This window comes from Hemiscyllium ocellatum, chromosome 21 (genome assembly GCF_020745735.1).
Source record: "Hemiscyllium ocellatum isolate sHemOce1 chromosome 21, sHemOce1.pat.X.cur, whole genome shotgun sequence".
In the NCBI taxonomy this organism is placed as follows: Eukaryota; Metazoa; Chordata; class Chondrichthyes; order Orectolobiformes; family Hemiscylliidae; genus Hemiscyllium; species Hemiscyllium ocellatum.
The window spans coordinates 38,079,353-38,100,687 of record NC_083421.1 but is presented as its reverse complement, the minus strand read 5'-3'; the positions used below and the strand labels follow the sequence as shown (position 1 = coordinate 38,100,687).

Sequence of the window (21,335 nt, the reverse complement as noted above, 5' to 3'; positions counted from 1 at the left end):
CCTCATTCCTGATGAAGGGCTTATGCCCGAAACATCGATTCTCCTGTTCTTTGGATGCTGCCTGACCTCATGTGCTCTTCCAGCATCATCTCGACTCTGATCTACGGCATCTGCAGTTTTCACTTTCTCATAATATGTCAGAGGTTTAGAATATCCTTCAGTATTCTGAGCAGGAGCACAGATCTGTTATATCAGCTCATTTTCCTGATTTTGGGAGTCAGACCTGTAGCACCATTTAATGATACCATGCCCAAACTAGCCTGTGGCTCTTGAGAGATACAAATCAAACTCTATGTTGCAATGGGATTTTGATCAGTGTGAATTTAATGCACAGAATGGTGACCAGCCTTTTGTTTTCATTTTTATGGCTGTATTTGTCATTAGGGAAGTGGGATCTTGCAAGGAAACAGTAATTGCAAACACTTTTCCAGTGCGTATCGTTGCAGATACTGCATCCAGATTAATCTCCTGTCTGACTACCCTCCGTGTCATTGTACATCCATGTAGCAACAATAGAAATTCCAGGTTTTGATCATAATCCCCTTATCTGGTTGCAATATTGCATTTAATAATAAGGTTTAGATGGCTGACAAAAATCATCTTTATTTGGTCCAAAGAAGAATGTTTCTTTATCTGAAGTAGAAACTTTGGGGTAAAAGCTAATATTATACAGAAGGACTGTGTGATTACAGGACTGTAATTCCCTGTATTTACACTTTAGATACAGTGTAACTCTAAATGTAGCCCCAGAGCAACTAATAAGTCCATAATCTATGTGGAACATTAACTTTCAAAATGGCGCAAAAGCAGCTATGATTGTGGCATTGGTGAATTTCTTGATAATATTGAGTTGGTTCTATTCCTAAAAGCCATGAATAGAGTTCCAGTCACTGAAGAACATGATTGTGCAAACTGTTAGGCAAAGTTCTGCACTCAATTTTAGTTACGAGGTGAAGAGTTTAATATGGATGAAGGTAATTGCAAGATATAATTTCAAACTAATTGTCGATCAGTCTTGAAATAATGATGTGAGATGATAGAAGACAAAGTAAATAAATAGGATATTTACAAATAAATAAATACAAATTATGATAAGAATATGATATTAAGATATTTGTTTCCTTTGAAAAGAAGCCTAAGTAAGGTGTTCAATGCTATTTAAATGGAGTTTTGGCTGATATTCAACTTTGTAAAATGAGAACTCTTACTAAAAAAAGGCAGCCTATTAGGAATTTTCATTGGATTAGTGAATGCATATTTTCAAATTGAACAATATTTCTATGATTATGTAACTACCCATATGTTTTCAATCTAACTAGCGCTTTTAGAGCATTTCAAGGCTTTGCAAAAGAGTTTGGGAATATATTCTTTGACAGGGCCATCAAGGCAAGCCTAATGAATCGATTCTTGTTGAGTTCCAGGCAGCATATTGTTCATTCTGACCTTTCAATCTTGTGCTGTCTAGTCCTCTACCTCTCTAGCATTAATAACTGTACAAAGAAAATAACCTTTAAAGGATTAGAACTGCAGTTTGGCAGAAAATCTTTCCAATCCATCAAATGTTCCCCAAACACAAGAATAGGATTTGTGAGATGGTTGTAAATGTGCTTTCACTTAGAGACTGGAGATTTGCACATACTATGGTAAAATTTTAAAAATATATCAATACTTCATCAAGAGCTATTAGATTCTATTTTTAAAATCTCAGGAATCTTCAATGGATGCCTTTTGTTTCAACTGCAGCACATTCCAATTTGTTCAGCATGGATAGTATGTAAATTGAGCACTAAGTGCAGCATAATTTTTGACTGGCTAAGTATTGAGGCTATATCAGAACTTCTGTTGCAAAAATGGTTCTCAAATTAATGCTGAAGGCAAGCATTTCAAAGTGTAATATTCAATCAATTGTTGGACATATACATTGCTTCCTAGGGAAGTGGAAGGGAACATTTTTCGGCTTGGAATGCACTTGGAGGATCTGAATGAACAAATTGGCCAGCATCCAGAGAACCACTCCTTGAACAACCATCGATCTGATATGTCCCTAACATCCAGCTCATGGGTAATACCCGTCCCTGCACTCCAGACTCCAATACCAACCCCGTTATCGATGGCTCAGACTCCAACACCAACCCAGCACAGGGCCGCAGACATGGTCCAGAATCCCAAACCTGAGGTAAGATTCATATCGTTACCCTAATGAGGTGAGGTGTTTGGCTTGTATTTCCATATTAAGTTGAAAGACTTTTATTCAATCCTTTCCACATAATGAACATTGAAGACTCTTGGCACAGCTCAAATTGCAATTAGTTATGCTCCCCTTGTCTGAATCTCAAGTTGGAAGCATGTTCCTCAATGCAGTGTATTTCCACCCCTCTGCCCCTAGCTATCAATGACATTACTTTGAATTGTATAGCACCTTCAACATAGAAAAGCAACCCAACACACAGGATAAGGAAAAGAAAATGAACACAGGGCCAAAGAAAGATACCAAGAAAGGTACCCAATGAAACAGAGGGAGTTCAGAGAGGGCCTTGAAGGAAGAGAGAAAGCTGAACAAGAGGAGATATTTTGGGAAGAAATTATGAAGTGTAGGGAATCTAAGTTCCCAGTGATCAGAGGAATGGAGGGGAGAATGTGCAGCAAACCAAAGTTTGATAAATGTAGAATAAGTGGGCAGTTTCCTGTTGGGTAATGTTATTGGGAAAGAGAGACTCCAGCAGCATTGAAATGCAAGGATATGGGGTTTAATTCTGAGAGTTAGTGAGACCAGAAGCAAATTACAGCTAACTAACAGTAGGCCGATGGTCACATGGTTCTTTTGGAGCAGACTAGGAGTTAAGTATCATTTTTCCATGAACTGAAGTGAAAAGATGCCGGAGGATCTCCAGCTATCCAGGGTTATTTGGCTGTGCTTTTTTAATCTATATTGTTGTTGATGATGTGAATACTCCTGAAGAAAGGTGAAATATCCAATATTTTAGAGCTAAAATATTATTTGAAAATGTTTAGCCCACTCTATTTCATTCATTGTTAACTGTGCTGCCCGTTCCAGAACAAAATTAGACAGTAGTGGATAGCGAAGAAGGTTACCTCCGAGTACAATGGGATCTTGATCAGATGGGCCAATGGGCTGAGGAGTGGCAGATGGAGTTTAATTCAGATAAATGCAAGCTGCTGCATTTTGAAAAAGCAAATCTTAGCAGGACTTATACACTTAATGGTAAGGTCCTACGGAGTGTTGTTGAACAGAGAGGCCTTGGAGTGCAGGTTCATAGTTCCTTGAAAGTAAAGTCCCGGGTAGATAGGATAGTGAAGGAAGTGCTTGGTATGCTTTCCTTTATTGGTCAGAGTATTGAGTATAGGAGTTGGGAGGTCATGCTGCAGCTGTACAGGACATTGGTTAGGCCACTTCTGAAATATTGCTTGCAATCCTGATCTCCTTCCTATTGGCAGGATGTTGGGAAACTTGAAAGGGTTCAGAAAAGATTTTCAAGGATGTTGCCAGAGTTGGAGGATTTGAGCTACAGGGAGAGGCTGAATAGGCTGGGGCTGTTTTCCCTGGAACATTAGAGGCTGAGGGGTGACTTTATAAAGGTTTATAAAATCATGAGGGGCATGGATAGGATAAATAGACAAGATCTTTTCCCTGGGGTGAGTGAACTAGAGGACATAGGTTTAGGGTGAGAGAGGAAAGATATAAAAGGGACCTAAGGGCAAACTTTTCACACAGAGGGTGGTACGTGTATGGAATGAGCTGCCAGAGGTTGGTACAATTACAGCATTTAAAAGACTTTCTGGATGTGCATATGACTAGGAAGGGTTTCGAGGGATATGAGCCAAATGGTGGCACATGGGACTAGATTAATTTGGGAAATCTGGCTAGTATGGACGAGTTGGATAGAAGAGTCAGTTTCCGTGCTGTACGTCTCTATGACTCTAATATAGCTTCCTCTAAGGAGATCTGTTCCAAAGGATTTGATATGTTAGTCTGCTGAACATTAAACAAAGATCTCATTTGCATTCTCAGCTACATTCCAAGCACTAATTAAACAAAAACAGAGACTTTCTCATTGACCTGGCCATCATTTATTCCTAAATCTATGGCTCATTTGCTCATTCATCTTACTGTTTGTGTGACATTGTTCTGCACAAACTAGTTGCAGTTTTGCCAACACTACATTTCCAGAAGTACTTCATGTTGTGATGCCTTGGGAAGTGTTCTTCAAGTATGATAAATGCTCTGTAATAGTCTTTCCTATGGATTTTCTTAGCTGTTTTAAGATCCGTCATATCACTGTCCAAAATCATCTAAACAACATGCTGTGTTGAATTGAGGAGTTTCAAGACTATTCTTTTTCTGGGTTCTGCAGAGCATAGTTCCAAGTGCAGCACTCCAACATGGAACGGTGGATGTGGAGGTGAGCTCCGTGAGTGGAGAAAGTGAGGTTGGAGATGCCATTCCCGAAAGCCTGAAGCACAAGACAATGCAACTGAAGGATAATTTTGATCAACTGTTGGAGCAGTGAGTGCAGTTAAGATTTTCTCGTTTCATTGCTTGATTAGTCTCTCCTTCCAGATCATGTCAGTGTTCCAAATCGTGGAACATCACACTGTCAACCCTCAGGAAATTCCAGCTAAGAATTCATGTCTCAACTGCATCCCTTTCTTCATAATGTAGTGATCAATCCTGGTGCAAACTCATATGCTTCAAACGATTTATCCTTCTCATGTCAGTCAACCAACTGGCACAGCTCTGCTCCGGGTTTAAAGGAAGTTCTACTCCCAATGTCTGAGGGCTCTTGTGGAGCAATGCCTGAGCAAAGGAAGCAGACATTTCCTGATCATAACACATTCGAATATCGAATCGTTCTAGTTGATTCAAGTCCCACATGTGTACCTACATCTCTGAGTAGCTCAATTAGAAAATATCTTCCCAGTTACCAGAGAAAGTGACCAACAAGAGCATTCATACAACCTTAGATTGTCAACAACAGTTTTTTTGATATTATGTTTTTCTGCTCAATAAATACCCAGAGATAATTCTCATCAAGCAGTTTCACAGTTCTCTTATGCTGGATTTCAAAGTATGTGAAGGAGAGCTTATCAAAGAAATGAATACTAAAACCATGCTGATTTCTCATGACTTATTTCTTATTGTTTTGCTTGTATTTCTTTTTCAATAATTGTCAGTCTTTCAGATCAGAAGACTCCTAATCTGCATATTAGCAGAAAATACAGATTCACAGAATCTTAATTTGTGGAGTTACCAGCTACCAGATGTCGGCTAAGTGTCATGTTGTCATGTTTCATGGACGGTTCCTCTCTGCAAGGTCTAGCAAGTTTTCCTGGGCTGTAGTCTGCATTAACTCGGGACCACACACATCTATGGCATCCGGCTGGTTCTGTGCTAGCCCAGTTTCTCCCACGCACCAGAAACAGAAGTATTTACTGCTGCTGGGATATCCCAGAATTCCTAGCAGTCACACCATATTAAAAAGCCCTTTGTGCACATGGTCAAGTGGTTGGTAGCCCAGAGCTCGATACATTGGCTCCAAACAGGGCAGACAAAGAGAGACTGGCACCATGTTTTGTGGACAAAGACTTGAAGGTCTGGGGGGGGATGTGGTGGTACAGTGGAAGGCTGTCCTCTTTCACCTGGGACTGACAGAGAAGGCCACAGCATCAGACCTTGCCAGCTTGATCTGAGGTGCCACTCAGGTCAGCGCAATGTCAACCATGCAGCAGTGCTGCACGGAGGTCATTGAACCACCCTGTCTCCGCCAGGATAAGTGCCACCATCTCCTCTCTGCTACCTCACACTCACACTGACTGCACCCACCTCCCACCAAGACTCTACCACCCTCGCTATTGCACACCGCTTCCTCCCTCACTCACTGTCATCCATCCCAACGTCTCATCCATCTGCCTGCACATGCACTGCCTACTTACTCACTCGGGATGCTTCACCCACTTTTCCCAGTCTGCACCTTCACTAACAGTGGTTTCATCCACTCCCATCTCACTCTGTTTCCTCCTTCCCTCTCATTCCAGGAGAGGACGTCCTATCAGAGGGCCGAAAGTGTCAGGATGAGGTAGGTGGGGGCGCACCTTCCTGTCCCCCTATGAAGAGAGGATCTTGACCATCGCTGGTCGGAACTAGGAAGGCTCCCATGGAGACACAGAAACATCAATGTCTTGGCAACCGAGTAAGAAGCCTTGTCCACTTCTGTGCCACTCTCCCATCACACCACTGGGCGTGAATTCCTAATGGGCCACTTGTTCATGACACATTCTCTCCTGCTGGTATGAGTGGCATTTCCACAGTCTCCAGTGGAGAGGGTGGCACTGCTAGACATGGTTTCCTCCATGCCTGAGGAAGGGAGTATAGATATCTCTGGGAGCCAAGACTGCCTCCTGCATTCACCCCTCAACCCACCACCCCCACCCCAGCAGCCTAGAAGGGGACACCTCGAGGTATAAGGTACTGAGATTAGAGTCAGGCACATGCTGGTGTCTGCAGCTAGCAGAGAGGACTGGCATTGACCAGCAACCTGCTCCAGCCCAGACAGGAGAGGACTGCTGTGGTGTCAGCCATTAGTGATTATGTATGAATTCCCCACACGTTGACCCAGGTGCAGCAGGCACCTTCGTGGGGGGAGCATTGACCACCTGGCACAACGGCTGCAACGGGGCAGTTGGGACCCTGTTGCCTCAGCCCTGCATTCAGTGTCTGCCGTGGAGAGCCAGCTCCACCCAGTCTCAGGGACTGCCGGAATACAGACGGACCTGTGTTCCATTGCTCTAGCACCAGCAGCAAGGGAACAACGCAATGGTGGACCTTGAGCTCATTCCAGCTGGCCCTTCCTCATTAGGAGACAGGGCATCGAGCCAGAAGGGGAACCACATTCAGGACTGCCTGTGGTCAAAGGTACATGGGGGCCAGGACCTGGGCTGCACCCAGGAGGTTAATGCCAAGGGTTCATTTGGTACATAGTGCTGGTAGGTGTCACCATTTCGACAGTGTTATATTGCCTCAAGTTGAAGCCCCTTCCCTCTCAGAACAAAATACTTCCCTGCCCACTCAGTTGTGCTCATAGCCATTATCATCTCCATTACACACGTGTTATTTCCAACATGATGGGATGACAGCACTCTTTTCGGTGAATCTCAGGCTCAGCCTTTTGCTCTTGGTAACACCTTAAATGTACATATTTCCCGCTTGGCTGCCCTCCCCATTAACCCCTTAGGCTCTGAACTCGCCCAAATCCCCACCCAACCCACCGATCTAAACCTTCATCTTCCCACTTTAACTCCCTTCCCAGGCCCAGGCGTATTGAATGTAGATGTGCCCCCATAAACTGCTAATCAGTCCAGGAACCTTACTACCTCTTCTGCTGTATTACCCAAAGGGGAAGAATTTAAGTGAGAATATATTTTAAGAAAAGAATTAGAATTTTTCAGTTGTGTCTAAAATTTTCAAAACGAACACTTTATATTGATTGGATAATTTTAAAAATATTATGTTAGAGATTGGTATTCTTGAAGTATCTTTACCATTCTAAGCCACTAAAAGTAGTGACCTGACGAGTCGCTGTAGTATGTTGTGGAGATTGTAGATACAGATGCTGGTTGTAATGTTCTATGTATAACACAGATGGACATGTTCTGTTAAGTCAGATATTTTGAAGGTGACTTGTACCACTATTTACAAGACTGTAACATCACAGACTTCAGCCCATTGCCTGTCTGGATTCTGGGAGAACTATTATTACTGCATTCTTACCAACACTATACTGACTCCATTACACAGAGTTTGACTGAAGGCGGGTACTCATAAATTGTGATGTTGTGTCTTGTCTGGACTGGAATCTTTGCCGTAGCACAACAGATACCAAGTTACATAAAGAAACGGTGGTGGTCAACCCCTGGTGCTCAGATAAAATTCACTCACTTGTGGTTTCCTGCTGTTCAATGTTCTGAGTCTCTAAATTTAACTTGAGGCTTTGCAATTTTGTCCTCCCCATAAACAAAGTGTTTGCTTCCTGCTTTCCAGATATAAAAATGTCAAGGATTTACCTCTGTCGCTCGGTCTTGAGAGGTCAAGGGAAATCCCTGAGACTCCTCAGTCACCCCCAACTGCACATGCTCAGGAGATTAGAATGATGGACCTAATCCAAAATGGAGGGATAAAGACTCCTAAAGACCATCTGGACAAATGCAGCAGTAAAACATCAGAACCGTGAGTAGGAGCCATTTTGAATAGGTTAATACCCACACTTTTTTATTCAGAAATACTCTTACACACACCTGAATCACCCATAGTATTTCTTATCACTCATTAACCACCCCAGCTAATCACCCATGATTTGAATTGAGTAATTTATGTTTAAAACCCGTTCCAGTCAATGAAAACCATCATAGGTGAGGGAGAAGGATAGGGGGGTAAATCAAAATGGAGTTGGTGGGGGGAGATAAAGCACTACAACCACCCACCACCACCCCACCCCGTGGTATCCATCACCCTCTAAAGGCAGCGAAAGCAATTAGCCACTTCTTCACAACAACCATTTTCTTGGAATTTGATGCAATAACTGTCCTGTTTAATACAGCGTCGTTAATATTGAGTGTTTTATATCTCATTGTTGTTGATTTTTCCTAAGCTTCAATCGGATAGTGATGTTTTCTTCATTTACAAAAGGAACAAAGCAATAAAATGGGAAACCACGCTCGGTGATGCTTTTAAGGATGGCTATGGGCCAGTACTGGAACCAGATGAGTTGTTACCCACAGAAACCAAAACCGGACTACGCAGCAGGTCTCCCACCTCGAATGGAATGCCCCTTTCGGAAAAGAAGGACCTTTTGTCTCGAAAAGGTCTAAGTTATGTGGACGGAATTGCTTCTCCTGAGAACACCTCTCGCAAAGCTCTGCACCAAACCACGTTAATCCCTCTGGAGGTAAGTGCAACCACTTACAATGTGATGCACCTCAAAGGTTTGGTTATTTGGGGAAGGGAATATGGATTTGATACCAAATCTTCAGCCATTAGATATTTGTAAGCATATGGAAAATAAAACAGGTAACCATGGCCAGTCGAGAGTTAAAACATAAGAAACACGAGTCATCCACCAAAACGTGAAAACACACAGCAGGGTTCTGAATAGAAAACAAAAGGCTTCCACTTCAGGTATAGGTGTTATCCAAATGCCATTTCCATATACACCTGCATTTCACATTTTCTATCAATGACTGTTTCTGGCAACTGGGAAAGTCAGAGTTACTTGCCCAGCCTCAAAGCTGAGATTTAATGTTTGTTGCTACAAGGTAAAATAGCACAGTGCATGGGTCTACAGAAGTTCCTCAATGTCCAGACAATAAGTACCACGCATAGATGTGCAAGTCATTAGTGATTGCACACGTAAAACCGTTTTGAAAACCTCAGAGTGTATTTCAATAAACACTTTCCTTTTATTTATTGACTGAGTTCCAAGCCAGCATCTTGTTTCTGGGTAATATTGGTTGCTCTCGGTTTCACAAAGGGATACAGTTTACAGTGCTGATGGTTTTAGATTTTGCCTCCGTTTACATGGTGCCCTCCAGTGGCCATTTTGCATGAACCCATCAGCAGCCGCAATTGAAAATCAACCCAAACACTCAGGGGACGTTCTGCTCCACGTCCAACATTGCCATGTGCAGAAATTGTGATACACACTAAAGGAACAGTGTTACTGTCCATATCCTAGTATTGAGCTGGGAGCTGTTTGAAATTTCTATCACAGAGTAACTGCAAGGCAAACTCTGAAGTCTGCCACGTATCCACTGTCTTCCATACTTCATGGGGAAACACAACATGAGAAAGGATCAAACTCTCTTTGAATTCTGCTTTGAATTAGATACTGAAAGTTGGAGAGCGGTGAATGGTTTTTGGCTGTGCATTTATTTTCTAATCAACCCATTCAGAGTCATAGAGGTCCATGGCAAAGAGAAAGGCCCTTTGACCCATCAAGCCTATGCCAGTCAAAACCAAGGACCTAATTATTCTCATCACATATTCCATCACATGGTCATAGCTCTGTTCTGAGGCATTATGAAACACCTCTGGTACAAGTAGGACTCGAACATTGGTTTCCTGGCTCAGAGATAGGGACACTACCACTGCAGTATAAGATCCCTACTATACATGATCTATATATTATCTTGGCACACCATCAGTGGGTGGTTTAAGTCAGATAGTAATTTTAATCAGGTTGCGGAGTGTGTGAGTGCCCAATATTTAGTTTTGATTTGGAAGAAATCTCAAATTCATCTGCACTCCCAATCTTGCACCCTTTTCCTCCACCAGCTTTTACTATGGGTCAGGAACGTCTAGCATAATGCTCCTGCTGAGATCAAGTTAGTCATTTTGAAGTGAGGGCTGAAAGCCATTTTGGTGTGGAGCTGCGGGCTTTTGGAAGTCTCTGAAAAGTACATGAGGTTTGATGATCACTTCAGGGCCTACTCCCACGTGGGCCACAATTGTTTTAGGTCCAGCTGCATCAAGAAAGAGTTGATTCACACACTGGATCACTGGTGGGAGCAGGCTGAGAGGACAAGGTGAATCTATCGATCTGTGCACAACCAAGAGACTGGGAGTAAGGCAGAGAGGTGGCTCCTGAGAACCAACCCACAACGCTTGCTTTCAACCCCCTTGGTCTGCCTCCCCTCACCCCTTTACCTTAGGGAGATGGTGCCACAATGGTACTGTCACTGCACTATGCATCCAGAGACTGTCTAATGCCCTGGCACGTACGTTCAAATCTCACCATGGTGGCTGGTGGAATTTAAAGTAAATTAACTAATACATCGGGATTATGAAGCTAATGGCATTACTGGTGGTTGTGAGGAATATCATAAATTGTTGTAAAAAAGCACTTCGCTGTTGTCCTTTCCAGAAAGAAATCTGTTCCCCTTATCTAGTGTGGCCTATATGTGACCACAGACCTGTAGCAACGTTGTTAACAGTTGACTACTCTCTTAAAAAGCTAACAGTCAAGGGCAATTAGGAATGAGCAGCAAATGCCAGCCTTGCCAGTGAGACCCACATTGCATGACATAAATAAAAATCCTTACTTCCCCTTCCCCTAAACAGCAGCTACCTTTTCCATGGGTGATCCTCTATCCTAGGAGTGGAGGAGCTGTTGTATCAGCAGCAAATATGGCCGCCACCTTAGCAATGCCAAGTTCTGGAGCTGCTAGTCATTGATTGGCCAACACAGCAGCCCCAGCTTCATCATTCCATCATTAATAAGAGTCAAAATCCGACCGGCAACTCATCCACTGCCTGATTGCTAGGAAATCCAGTCAGCTTTCACATCCTGAACGAAGGTTTGCATGTTCATATTCATTTAGGGGAGGTTGGTTTTGCTGACTGGGCCCAAATTTATTACCAATCTCTACTTGCCCTGGAGACAGCAGTAGAGAGCTGCCTTCCTGAATCACTGGGGTTTGTTTGGTGAAGCTGCATGCACCAAGATGTTAGAGAAGTTGGCAAAGATGCTAAGGAGACAAGAAGGAAGGGCAAATAAAGCTGAGCATTGAGTATGTTTTGAAAAGGGATTGATGTCAAAAAGACAAAGTAAAGGATAGCCTACCTGAATGCATGAGCATTCACAACAAGGTGGACAATATAAAGGCACTACTAGAGATGTATAGGTATGATCTAATTGCCATTACATAAGTATGCCTGCATGGTGATCAGGACTTGCAATGTCTCAAGGATATTTGTTGGTAAAGAAGGACAGGCAAAGAGAAAAAGGACGTGGGGTTGCACTGTTAAGCGACGGGTTCGGTCTATTAGTAAGAGAGGATCTCCGATCAGAAGAAGAATGTGTGGATACTAAACAAAAAACCCAAAGAACTGTGGGTGCTGGAAATCGGAAACACCAACACAGAAATTACTGGAAAAACTCAGCAGGTCTGGCAGCATCTATGGGGAGAAAGTAGAGTTAATGTTTCAGGTCCAGTGACCTTTCTTCAAACTGGACCTGAAACGTTAACTCTAGCAAAACTAATGAAATATTTTGAAGACGTTACTGAAAACTTTAGTAAAATTGATAAAGGAGAGCTGATGGATATGGTCTACTTAGATTTTCCTACAAGAGGCTAGTTAAAAAGATTAAAGCAGAAAGGATAGGAAGTAATGTACTGGCATTTAAGATTGCCAAAACAGACAAAAACAGGTGGAATAAATGGGTTAATCTCATATTGGTTGGCTGTAACTTGTGAGGAACCATATGGATCAGTGCTTGGGCCCCAGATGTCTACAATATATATTGACAGGATCCTGACCTCTCCGCCCCCACCCCACTCCAGCCTATCACCCTCACCTTGACCTCCTTCCCCCTATCGCATCTCCATCGGCCCTTCTCCAAGTCCCTCCTCCCTACCTTTTATCTTAGCCTGCTGGACACACTTTCCTCATTCCTGAAGAAGGGCTTATGCCCAAAACATCGAATCTCCTGTTCCTTGGATGCTGCCTGACCTGCTGCGCTTTTCCAGCAACACATTTTCAGCAATATATATTGACAATTTGGATCAAATGGAATATTTCCACATTTGCAGGTGTGACATGGCTAAATGGGAATGTGTGTTTTGAGATTGATGTGAAGCAGCTTCAGGAAGGTTTGGACAGAAAGAATGTGCAAGAACAAGGCAAGTGGAACAAAATGTGGAAGAATGTGAGGTTATCCAGTTTGGTCAGAGATACAGATGTGCAGTGCATTTCTTAAATGGTAAGAGGTTGGAGAGTGCAAAGATGTACAAAGGGTCATAGGTGTCCTTATTAATAAGTCAATGAAGGCAGACATGCATATACAGCAAGTTGTGTGGATGGGTAAGGGAATGTTAGCCTTTAATACAAGAGGATTTGAGTACAGAAATAATGACTATGTGCAGAATTAACATACAATTCCAGCACCGTGGAAATTGTGATGGCCATGCACACAGAGGTCTACAAAATGGAACTCCTACCACCCTTCAATGTTACATGCATTAAACAAGATAGCTCCATTGGAGAAGATGCCCTGACATCTTTAACAGAACTAGTTAATCAAGATGAACCAAAAGAGACAGAACTTGTCTACAACAATAGACATTCTATTTGACTTTGTGCTTGATAGAGGTCTGGTTATCATGGCTGAAGAACCAGATAATACAGCCTAAAATGATTAACCTATGTGGTAAAGATGGAATAACACACAGAAGCATAAGGAGTGCTATTGGTTACACTATAGCACAACACACAGAAGAGAGTTGAAAATGTATACATTGTCCACAATGATCCAACTTCCCTTTTGAGTTTGCATGCACTTCTCAAACCAACTTCATCAGAAGAGTTGGAGGAGATTGACTATGTCCAAGAGTACAATTGATCTAGAGATGAATGGCTGTCCAAACACTGGTCCAGGAACTAGTCATTATTCACCAACCAATCAAGGGCTAACCAGGAGATAACTTCATTGGACCTCTCAGGCTCCTGGCAGAACCCAATAGGAGAAACAACCAAGTGAGGTCACTTGTATTAACATAAAAGAGCTGTTTAACACTATCAACATAGAGGACACCTCAGATCTAACAGGAAAGGTGAAAATGTCAATGCTTTGTCTTCTAAAACAGCACGGTCAATGCCAGTGACAGAGAGGGCCATGTGAGTAGCAATCCTTCATTGGCATGACTGAGAGTACATTAGCTACCATAATGGGCAACTGAAGTAACAGAGCAGCTTTCTTGCATGATGGACGTTCACAAGATTCAAGTTTCCCAGCTAATGTTGTCAGGCAACTACCTGAGTCAGATAAGATAATGGACCAAAATTGTCCTGTTGAAGTAATGCACCAAAAGCAATATCTACAAAGAACAACATCCTCTGCAATGGATATCCCAGGAGTAAAAAATCCTTCAGCCTAGAAGTGATCCACAGATCAGAATCAGGGTTAACAGTCCTCAAGCAAGAGATTGACCAAGCGACCATGTCTGAAGAGAGTGTATTCTGAGGGAGGTGTAACATGCCCGAGCCACCTGCATTTATGAAGTCAGAGACGTGGGATGGAGTTGAGGTGTTAATGGTAAACATAATATAGTTGTAAACGTTGTTGGATAAGGGTTAACCATGGGGGATGGGGGGACAGCTTTCAGGGAGATGGTGTATAAGGGATTCATGCAATAAGCATTCTTGTTATCTCACAAATATCTCTTGTGTAGATATTCTACAGTGGTCTATCTTCCACTACTAATCACTCCAAAGCAAACAAATAGGAGAGTTGGTGACTGTGAGAATCTCAAAGAACTTGTTTCGGTAGGTTAGAATACAATAGACGACAGATTCCACAAGGTACCAGAACTGGTCATCAGGAAAAATATCACATGGAGCACTTGAATGATGACACACTCCAGCCTCTTTAGTATGTGCACCTCTATTATTCAGTCCCATAGCACATTATATTTTAGCTTGTTGTTGACACGAGAATAAATGTTACGTTGAGTGTCTTCACAATAAGCCTGATCAAAATGCTGCACTAACAATAACAATAATTTGATATGCATTTGTACCTCAGTGACTCATTAGCATTACAGATTATATCTGCTTTAAAAATCACTAACTGGCTATTAACTGAACCATCTTTAGTTCAGCCTTGTCCTGATTGATTGAGTGATGAAGTGTTTTATATACAGTCCCAATATTTAGTAAACCAGGTACAAGAGAGCTGAAAATATGAACATGCCTTAAATCCTCTTAGAAATTCTTATGATAGCCTTCTACTGAATCTACCAATGAATCAACATTATGATTCAAAAATAAGACAATTTAAATACTGCAGTGGATTAGTTCCAAGAGGATTTCTGTCAGCAGATTTATGTATCGAGAGTAATTGCTGCCTGGGATTTACTGAAAGGAGTGTGAGTAAAACAGAGCGGTGAACTCCAATTTCAAAGTGTTTAATTGGTCAGTTCTTTTCATTTAACATTTTAAAAATTAATTGTTTCAGTGATTCCCAGTTGTCAGCAGCTTCCCATCTGCTGTGAGCTCCTGTAACTTCAGAAAGCTACACCAGATGGCAGCAGAGATGCTGCAGGCCCACTGCCTCAACCCTCTGATCCCATTGTACGTCATCAGCATTTATTCATGCTGACAATTTATCGCCTGTTGCAACAATACACCTGACTAAAGGTGTGAAGATGAAGGAAGAACAGCCTCTCTCTGTCTCCAGTGGAATTATTTTAAGCTGGTTCATTGCAATTTGTGTGATTTGTATGGGATAGCAAAAACATTTATAGGTGAGACAGTTGAATTTTCACGATAAGTTGTGACTAGCATGAATATGGGTTAGAAAGTGACATGAGAGTTAACTTTAGACACCAGTCACAGATTTCAAAATTTGGAAGTTTCCAAAGATGACGCTTTTCACATCAAGCCCATTGATCTACACAGAGACAAGAAATGAGTAAAGAGCAATTTAGGGGAACCAATAGCTGCTAATGGGGACCATTAGAGGTTGACGCTAATGGGGCATTTGTACTAGGAGCCCATGTGATGACAAGGCCTGATGAGTGGGTCTTGGGATAAGGACCTGGACGAAGGTGCTCAGGTTCTAAAGTTACTAAACTTGATATTGAGTCCTGAAGGCTGTAGGGTCCCCGAGTGCGGAAATAAGGTGTTGCTCTTCCAGCTTTGTGCTGAGCCTTGCAGGAGCACTGCAACAAGCCTGAGACAGAGATGTTGGCCAGGGAACAGGGTGGGGTTTTGGAGTAGCAAGCAACAGGAAGCTTGATCATATTTGCAGACACAACATGGGGTGATCTGCAGGAGAGCGTCCAGTTTGCGTTTTGTCTCCCCGGTGTAAAGGATGAGAGAGGGAAGTATAATCGATTATATCACCGATTTACTGGAGAAGGAGTTGTGGGTAGGGACTGGAATAGGACTGGAACAAGGAATATTCCACACACCCCATGAAGAGACTGGAATAGCTAGTGCCTGTTTGGGTACTCAGGGCCATCCCTCTGACCTGAAGAAAGTGAGAGGAGATAAAGAGAAGTTGTTCAGGGTGAGGACAAGCTTGGCCAGGAGGTGGAGGGTGGTGATCGATGGGGATGGTTCAGGCATTTATTTCCAGGAAGAAGCGAAGAGCCCTGAGACCATCCTGGGGTGCGGAAGGGGGGTGGGAATGGTCATGTAAAGGGATTGCAGATCCATGGTAAAGAGGTGGCGGCTGGAGCCTGTGAACCAGAAAGTCTGAAACTGATGTAAAGCATCAGAGGAATCATAGATGCAAGTGGGAAGGGACTGGACAAAGAGAAAAAGATTGATTTGAGACGGGAAGAGATGAGTTTTGTAGAGCAGGAGCAGGCCAGAAACAAATGGGTCTGCCTATGCAGTCCTGTTTGTGGATTTTGGGAAGGAGATAGAAGTGTGCTGTGTGGGGTTGGGAGACTGAGAGTTTGAAGGCAATGGGTAGGAAATGACCAGATGAAATGAGATTAGTGACAGTCGTGGCTATCTTTGTTTTCATTTCTGCATCCACTATAAACCCACCAACTCCCATAGTTACCATAACTATATACATCCTGCCTCCTGTAAAGACTGTATTCCATTCTCCCAGTTCCTCTATCTCCGTCACATCTATTCTGATTATCCCAACTTCAACAAAGAGGCCTCTGAAATGTCCACTTTCTTCCTCAGCTGAGGATTCCTAACTACCATGGCTGACAGGGCCCTCGGCCCAGCCCGATCCAGCTCCCGCACTTTGGCCCTCACCCCCTCTCTTCCCTCCCACAATACTGGTAGGGTCACCTATCATCCCACCTGCATCCACATCCAGTCAGTCATTAACGACCATTTCCAGTGGGATCCACTGCCAGACCCATATTCCCCTCCCCTCCCCTCTCAGCCTTGTGCAGGGACCATTCACTCCAGAACACCCTGGTTCACTTTTCCCCCACTTCCAACTCCTCCCCCCACAACCCTATGGCACCTTCCCCTGCAACCGCAGAAGCTGTACCACCTACCCATTTACTCCCTCTTCAGTATCCAAAGGCCCAAACACACGTTCCAGGTGAAGCACTACTTTACCTGCACTACGCTCAGTCTAGTCTATTGCATTCACTGCTCACAACGTGTCACCTCTGCACCGGGGACTCAAAGTGAAAACTGGGCAACCACTTTGCTACGTTCCACCCACAACAATAACCCTGAGCTTCTTGATGCCTGCCTTTTGAGTACACCCATGTTTCTTGACCACCGTCTCTGTACCCGGCTTGCTGCAAGTGCTCCAGCAAAGCTCAGTGCAAGCTGGAAGAACAGCACCTCATTTTCCACTTGGGGACCCTGTAGCCTTCAGGACTCCTTATCAAGTTCAATAATTTTATGGCCTGAACATCTCCTTCCATGTCTGTCCCCAGGGCCCAGACAGCAGACCTTGTCATCATATGGACTACTGGCACAGACATCCCATTGTCAGCCTCTAATGGTCCCCATTAGCAGCTACAGATTCCCTCAGGCTGACCTTTACCCATTCCTTTGCCCAACTGCTGTTCTCTTTCCCGCCATCATTGATGACATTCCCCCCCCCCGATTCCTGATGAAGGGCTTATGCCCGAAACGTCGAATTTCCTGTTCCTTGGATGCTGCCTAACCTGCTGTGCTTTAACCAGCAACACATTTTCAGCTGTGATCTCCAGCATCTGCAGACCTCATTTTTATCCCCCCCCACCCCATTTTCAGCATCACCCTTTCCCAAGGTACAATCAGTTCTGAAGAAGAGTCGGCCCAAAACATTAACTCTGCTTTCTTTCCACAGATGCTACCAGACCTGCTGAGTCTCTCTGGCAATTTCTGTTTTTTGTGAGAAACAAGAGTTATTGTTCGATGAGGGACAGAGCTGATCTAAAAGTGTGATTGGTTTTGTGAAAGTGATACTGGATAACAAACATTTATTTACCTTGAACACCTTTTACTGCAAGAAAACCTCTGACAGTGTTTACAGAAACATAATCAGAATAAAGTGGTTGTCAAATAAGGAAGGTAATAATAGGGGGTGCGACGTAACTTAAAGTGCACTCAAAGAAATGAGATATGCAGTAAGGAAGGTTTTAAAGAGCTGATGGAATATGATTGTCTATACTGATAGAGTTCATCTATCGCCAAAATTTGTCTCAGATAACACGTGTGTAAGTTTGATTTTGTAGCAATTAAGATGTTCCAATATTATATGAAGAATGGAACTGTGTAAGTTTAGAATTTTTCAATGTAAAAATAATTGATTTCTGGGAAATGTCAATTTTTTTTCTCAATCACCTCTGTTTTATTTGAAAAATATACTTTATTCATAAAAATATCTAGTCGCTGAGGCAGCTCGGTTCTGTACAGTAACATATGAAGGAACAAAACAAACATTAGAGTTTGAATCTATCCAGCAAACAAACCAAAGGCATTTCTTACTCATACAAGACTATATTTACATACATTTGAGGACCAGGAGGGTCCGATAACCCTGTTGAACTTTGGCAGAAAGACCTTAGATGTTGGTCTCTCTCCACTGCCCCATGGTAACAGATGCCTCAAGTTTTAGTGCGTCTGATACTGAAGCAAGGAATGCTGAGCGAGCTGGAAGGAACAGCTCCTGCCCTTAGATTCCACAGTCACGGGGAGACACGTGCTCTGCCAGAGTGCAGTCGACTGCAGTGAGGATTCTCTTTCTCCCACTCCGAAGAAATGTCTGGGCAGCTTCTGTTGTTCTGAAAATGAACTCGACCTTGTAGGTAAATAAAGAGCCTTTTGCTGAGCGTGCAATATTGAAGGGGCTGTTCTGCTTTTCCAGGAACGCATTGTTTCTCCAGAGACTGACAGTGGGTTTGTGGGCTCTGACAGCAGCAGACTCACACCAGCCATTCAGACTCCAGAGCATCAACCCACTCAGAGCAGGTACAATACTGATTCCTCACTCCGTGCAATGGTAATGTTGTATATTAATAAAGTGGACTTACTGTCATGTTCTATGTAGATGTCAGTCTGTTCTGAGCCTTTCATCTTTAACCCATATTTATGTAGTGATACATTTTACAATATTTACATTTAGTATCAATACTAAATGTTCGAAAGTGTTTAGCACTGCTGCCTCACATCACCAGGAGCCCGGGTTTGGTTCCACCCTCGGGTGACTGTCTGTGTGGAGTTTGTACATTCTCCCCGTGTCTGTATGGGTTTCCTCCGGTAGCTCTGGTCCAGAGATGTGCAGATTAGGTGGATTAGCCATGCTGAATTGCCCATAGTGTCCAGAGATGTGCAGATTAGGTGGATTAGCCATGCTGAATTGCCCATAGTGTCCAGAGATGTGCAGATTAGGTGGATTAGCTATGCTGAATTGCCCATAGTGTCCAGGGATGTGCAGGTTAGGTGGATTAGCCATGCTGAATTGCCCATAGTGTCCAGAGATGTGCAGGTTAGGTGGATTAGCTATGCTGAATTGCCCATAGTGTCCAGAGATGTGCAGATTAGGTGGATTGGCCATGCTGAATTGCCCATAGTGTCCAGGGATGTGCAGATTAGGTGGATTAGCCATGCTGAATTGCCCATAGTGTCCAGAGATGTGCAGATTAGGTGGATTGGCCATGCTGAATTGCCCATAGTGTTCAGGGATGTGCAGGTTAGGTGGATTGGCCATGCTGAATTGCCCATAGTGTTCAGGGATGTGCAGGTTAGGTGGATTAGCCATGGGAAATGAAGGGTTATGGGATAGGAATGGGAGGGTCAGTATGGACCCGGTGGGCCAAATGGCCTGCCTCTGCCCTGCAGGGATTCTACACTATGTTGCACTGTTCTTTGACTCAATTAGTGTAATATCAGGCTATGAGGAGGGCTCCTAACAGCCTGTGAAAGAGCTGGTGTTGGTGCTGTTAATCTAGCAACAGCAGCGTGTAAATGTTGTTCATTATTGTGTGATTCCCCTAATTGGCTTGCAACTCCTGAGCCTTGTCCAAGAAGAATAACGAGAGGCCACTGTCCTTGATTTGTTGCGATTCCCTATGTTCACACATACAAGCTGAGTGCAACAGTCCCTTCTGAAAAGTAGTTAACTTTCGGTCTTTACTTTCCTCTGATCACAGACTTCAAAACCAAAGGGCAACTTCACTGAAATCGCTGTGTCAGGATGAAAAAGCTGCTCTGCGAAGGCAACAGTCTCAGGAAACCCAGCATCAAGGTGCTGCTGAACGTGAGCGCTCTCCAACAGCACGACTGAATGATGTCATGAGGAAGGACAGCGTTCTACAAGCAGATGCTTCCCGTACTACCTCACCTCAGCAGTGGACAGGCAGCGTAATGAGTGAGTTTGAACAGGAGACCTTTGTTAGTAAGTAGAACTGTTTTAGCATTGTACCAAGGGCAGTTGACAAGGTTCCAGCTGCTGGTTGGGCTTGGAACCTTCACCAATTAGAAGGATGCAGCTTCTGACTTTTGTACTTTGACTCTTAGTGTGACTTTGATTGCACATTGGCTTCCAAAATTGAGATGCTTGGTGACAGGAACAAAACAATGAGGGTCAGCAGCCCGACTCTACTTTGCATTAAAGACATCTGAAGTCTAGAATTAAAAGTACCTGTCAGCTCTCTTTTGAGGAAATAGTGCACAGTTTAGGGAATGGAAAGGTTATAGGGAGGCACATTGAAATAGCTGGGATCTGCAGTGAAACAGTAATGACTCACTGTCCTGGCAAACTATGTGCTCACTAGTTCTAACAATCCCAAAAATCTCAACAACCAATTTAGCCTTTGACCACAGACACCTGGGGTCAAATCCAATCTAAATCCATGAAAATCTCTCATTTCCATATCTCTAACTGTCTCATATCTCAGTCTTTTTTTAATGCTATCACAGGGTAGGGGCATGACTGGCAAGGCCTGTATTTGTTACCCATTCCTGATTGCCCTTGAACTGAGTCGTTTGCTCAGCCACATCAGAGGGCACTTAAAGAGTTAACCAGATTGCTGTGGGTCTGGCATCACATGTAGGCCAGATCAAGCAAGGATAGCAGAATTCCTTTCCTGAAGGACATTACTGAACCAGATGGGCTTTTAACGACAATTCACAATGGTTTTTGGTTGCCATTACTGAAACTAGCTGTTATTCCAGTTTAGTTTCCAATAATTGAAGCCAAATTCGACCAAGGTGGGATTCGAACTCATGGACCCAGTACTTTAGCCCGACCCTCTGGACAAAGAGGCCAGTGACTTTACCACTACACTGTACTTCCTCCTGTCTCTCCTAACTGTCTTTCTGTCTCTTCCATAATTGCCCTAATTGA

The 21,335-nt window shown here is 43.3% G+C and overlaps 1 protein-coding gene and 1 long non-coding RNA gene across 2 annotated transcripts in view; both read left to right on the top strand.

Moving 5' to 3' along the window:
• The window catches only part of akna (AT-hook transcription factor), a 118,519-nt gene that overhangs the window by 64,767 nt on the left and 32,417 nt on the right, over nucleotides 1–21,335 (top strand). Inside the window, exons 8-13 of the mRNA XM_060841025.1 lie at nucleotides 1,933–2,176; nucleotides 4,374–4,525; nucleotides 8,057–8,242; nucleotides 8,702–8,960; nucleotides 18,855–18,958; nucleotides 20,140–20,384. Coding sequence (XP_060697008.1) covers nucleotides 1,933–2,176; nucleotides 4,374–4,525; nucleotides 8,057–8,242; nucleotides 8,702–8,960; nucleotides 18,855–18,958; nucleotides 20,140–20,384 — 1,190 coding nt within the window. The remainder of the gene's footprint in view (nucleotides 1–1,932; nucleotides 2,177–4,373; nucleotides 4,526–8,056; nucleotides 8,243–8,701; nucleotides 8,961–18,854; nucleotides 18,959–20,139; nucleotides 20,385–21,335) is intronic.
• On the top strand, nucleotides 8,883–20,225 carry LOC132825658 (uncharacterized). The gene is made up of 3 exons (XR_009645805.1): nucleotides 8,883–8,960; nucleotides 18,855–18,958; nucleotides 20,140–20,225. It is a non-coding gene; the product is annotated as an uncharacterized LOC132825658 (long non-coding RNA).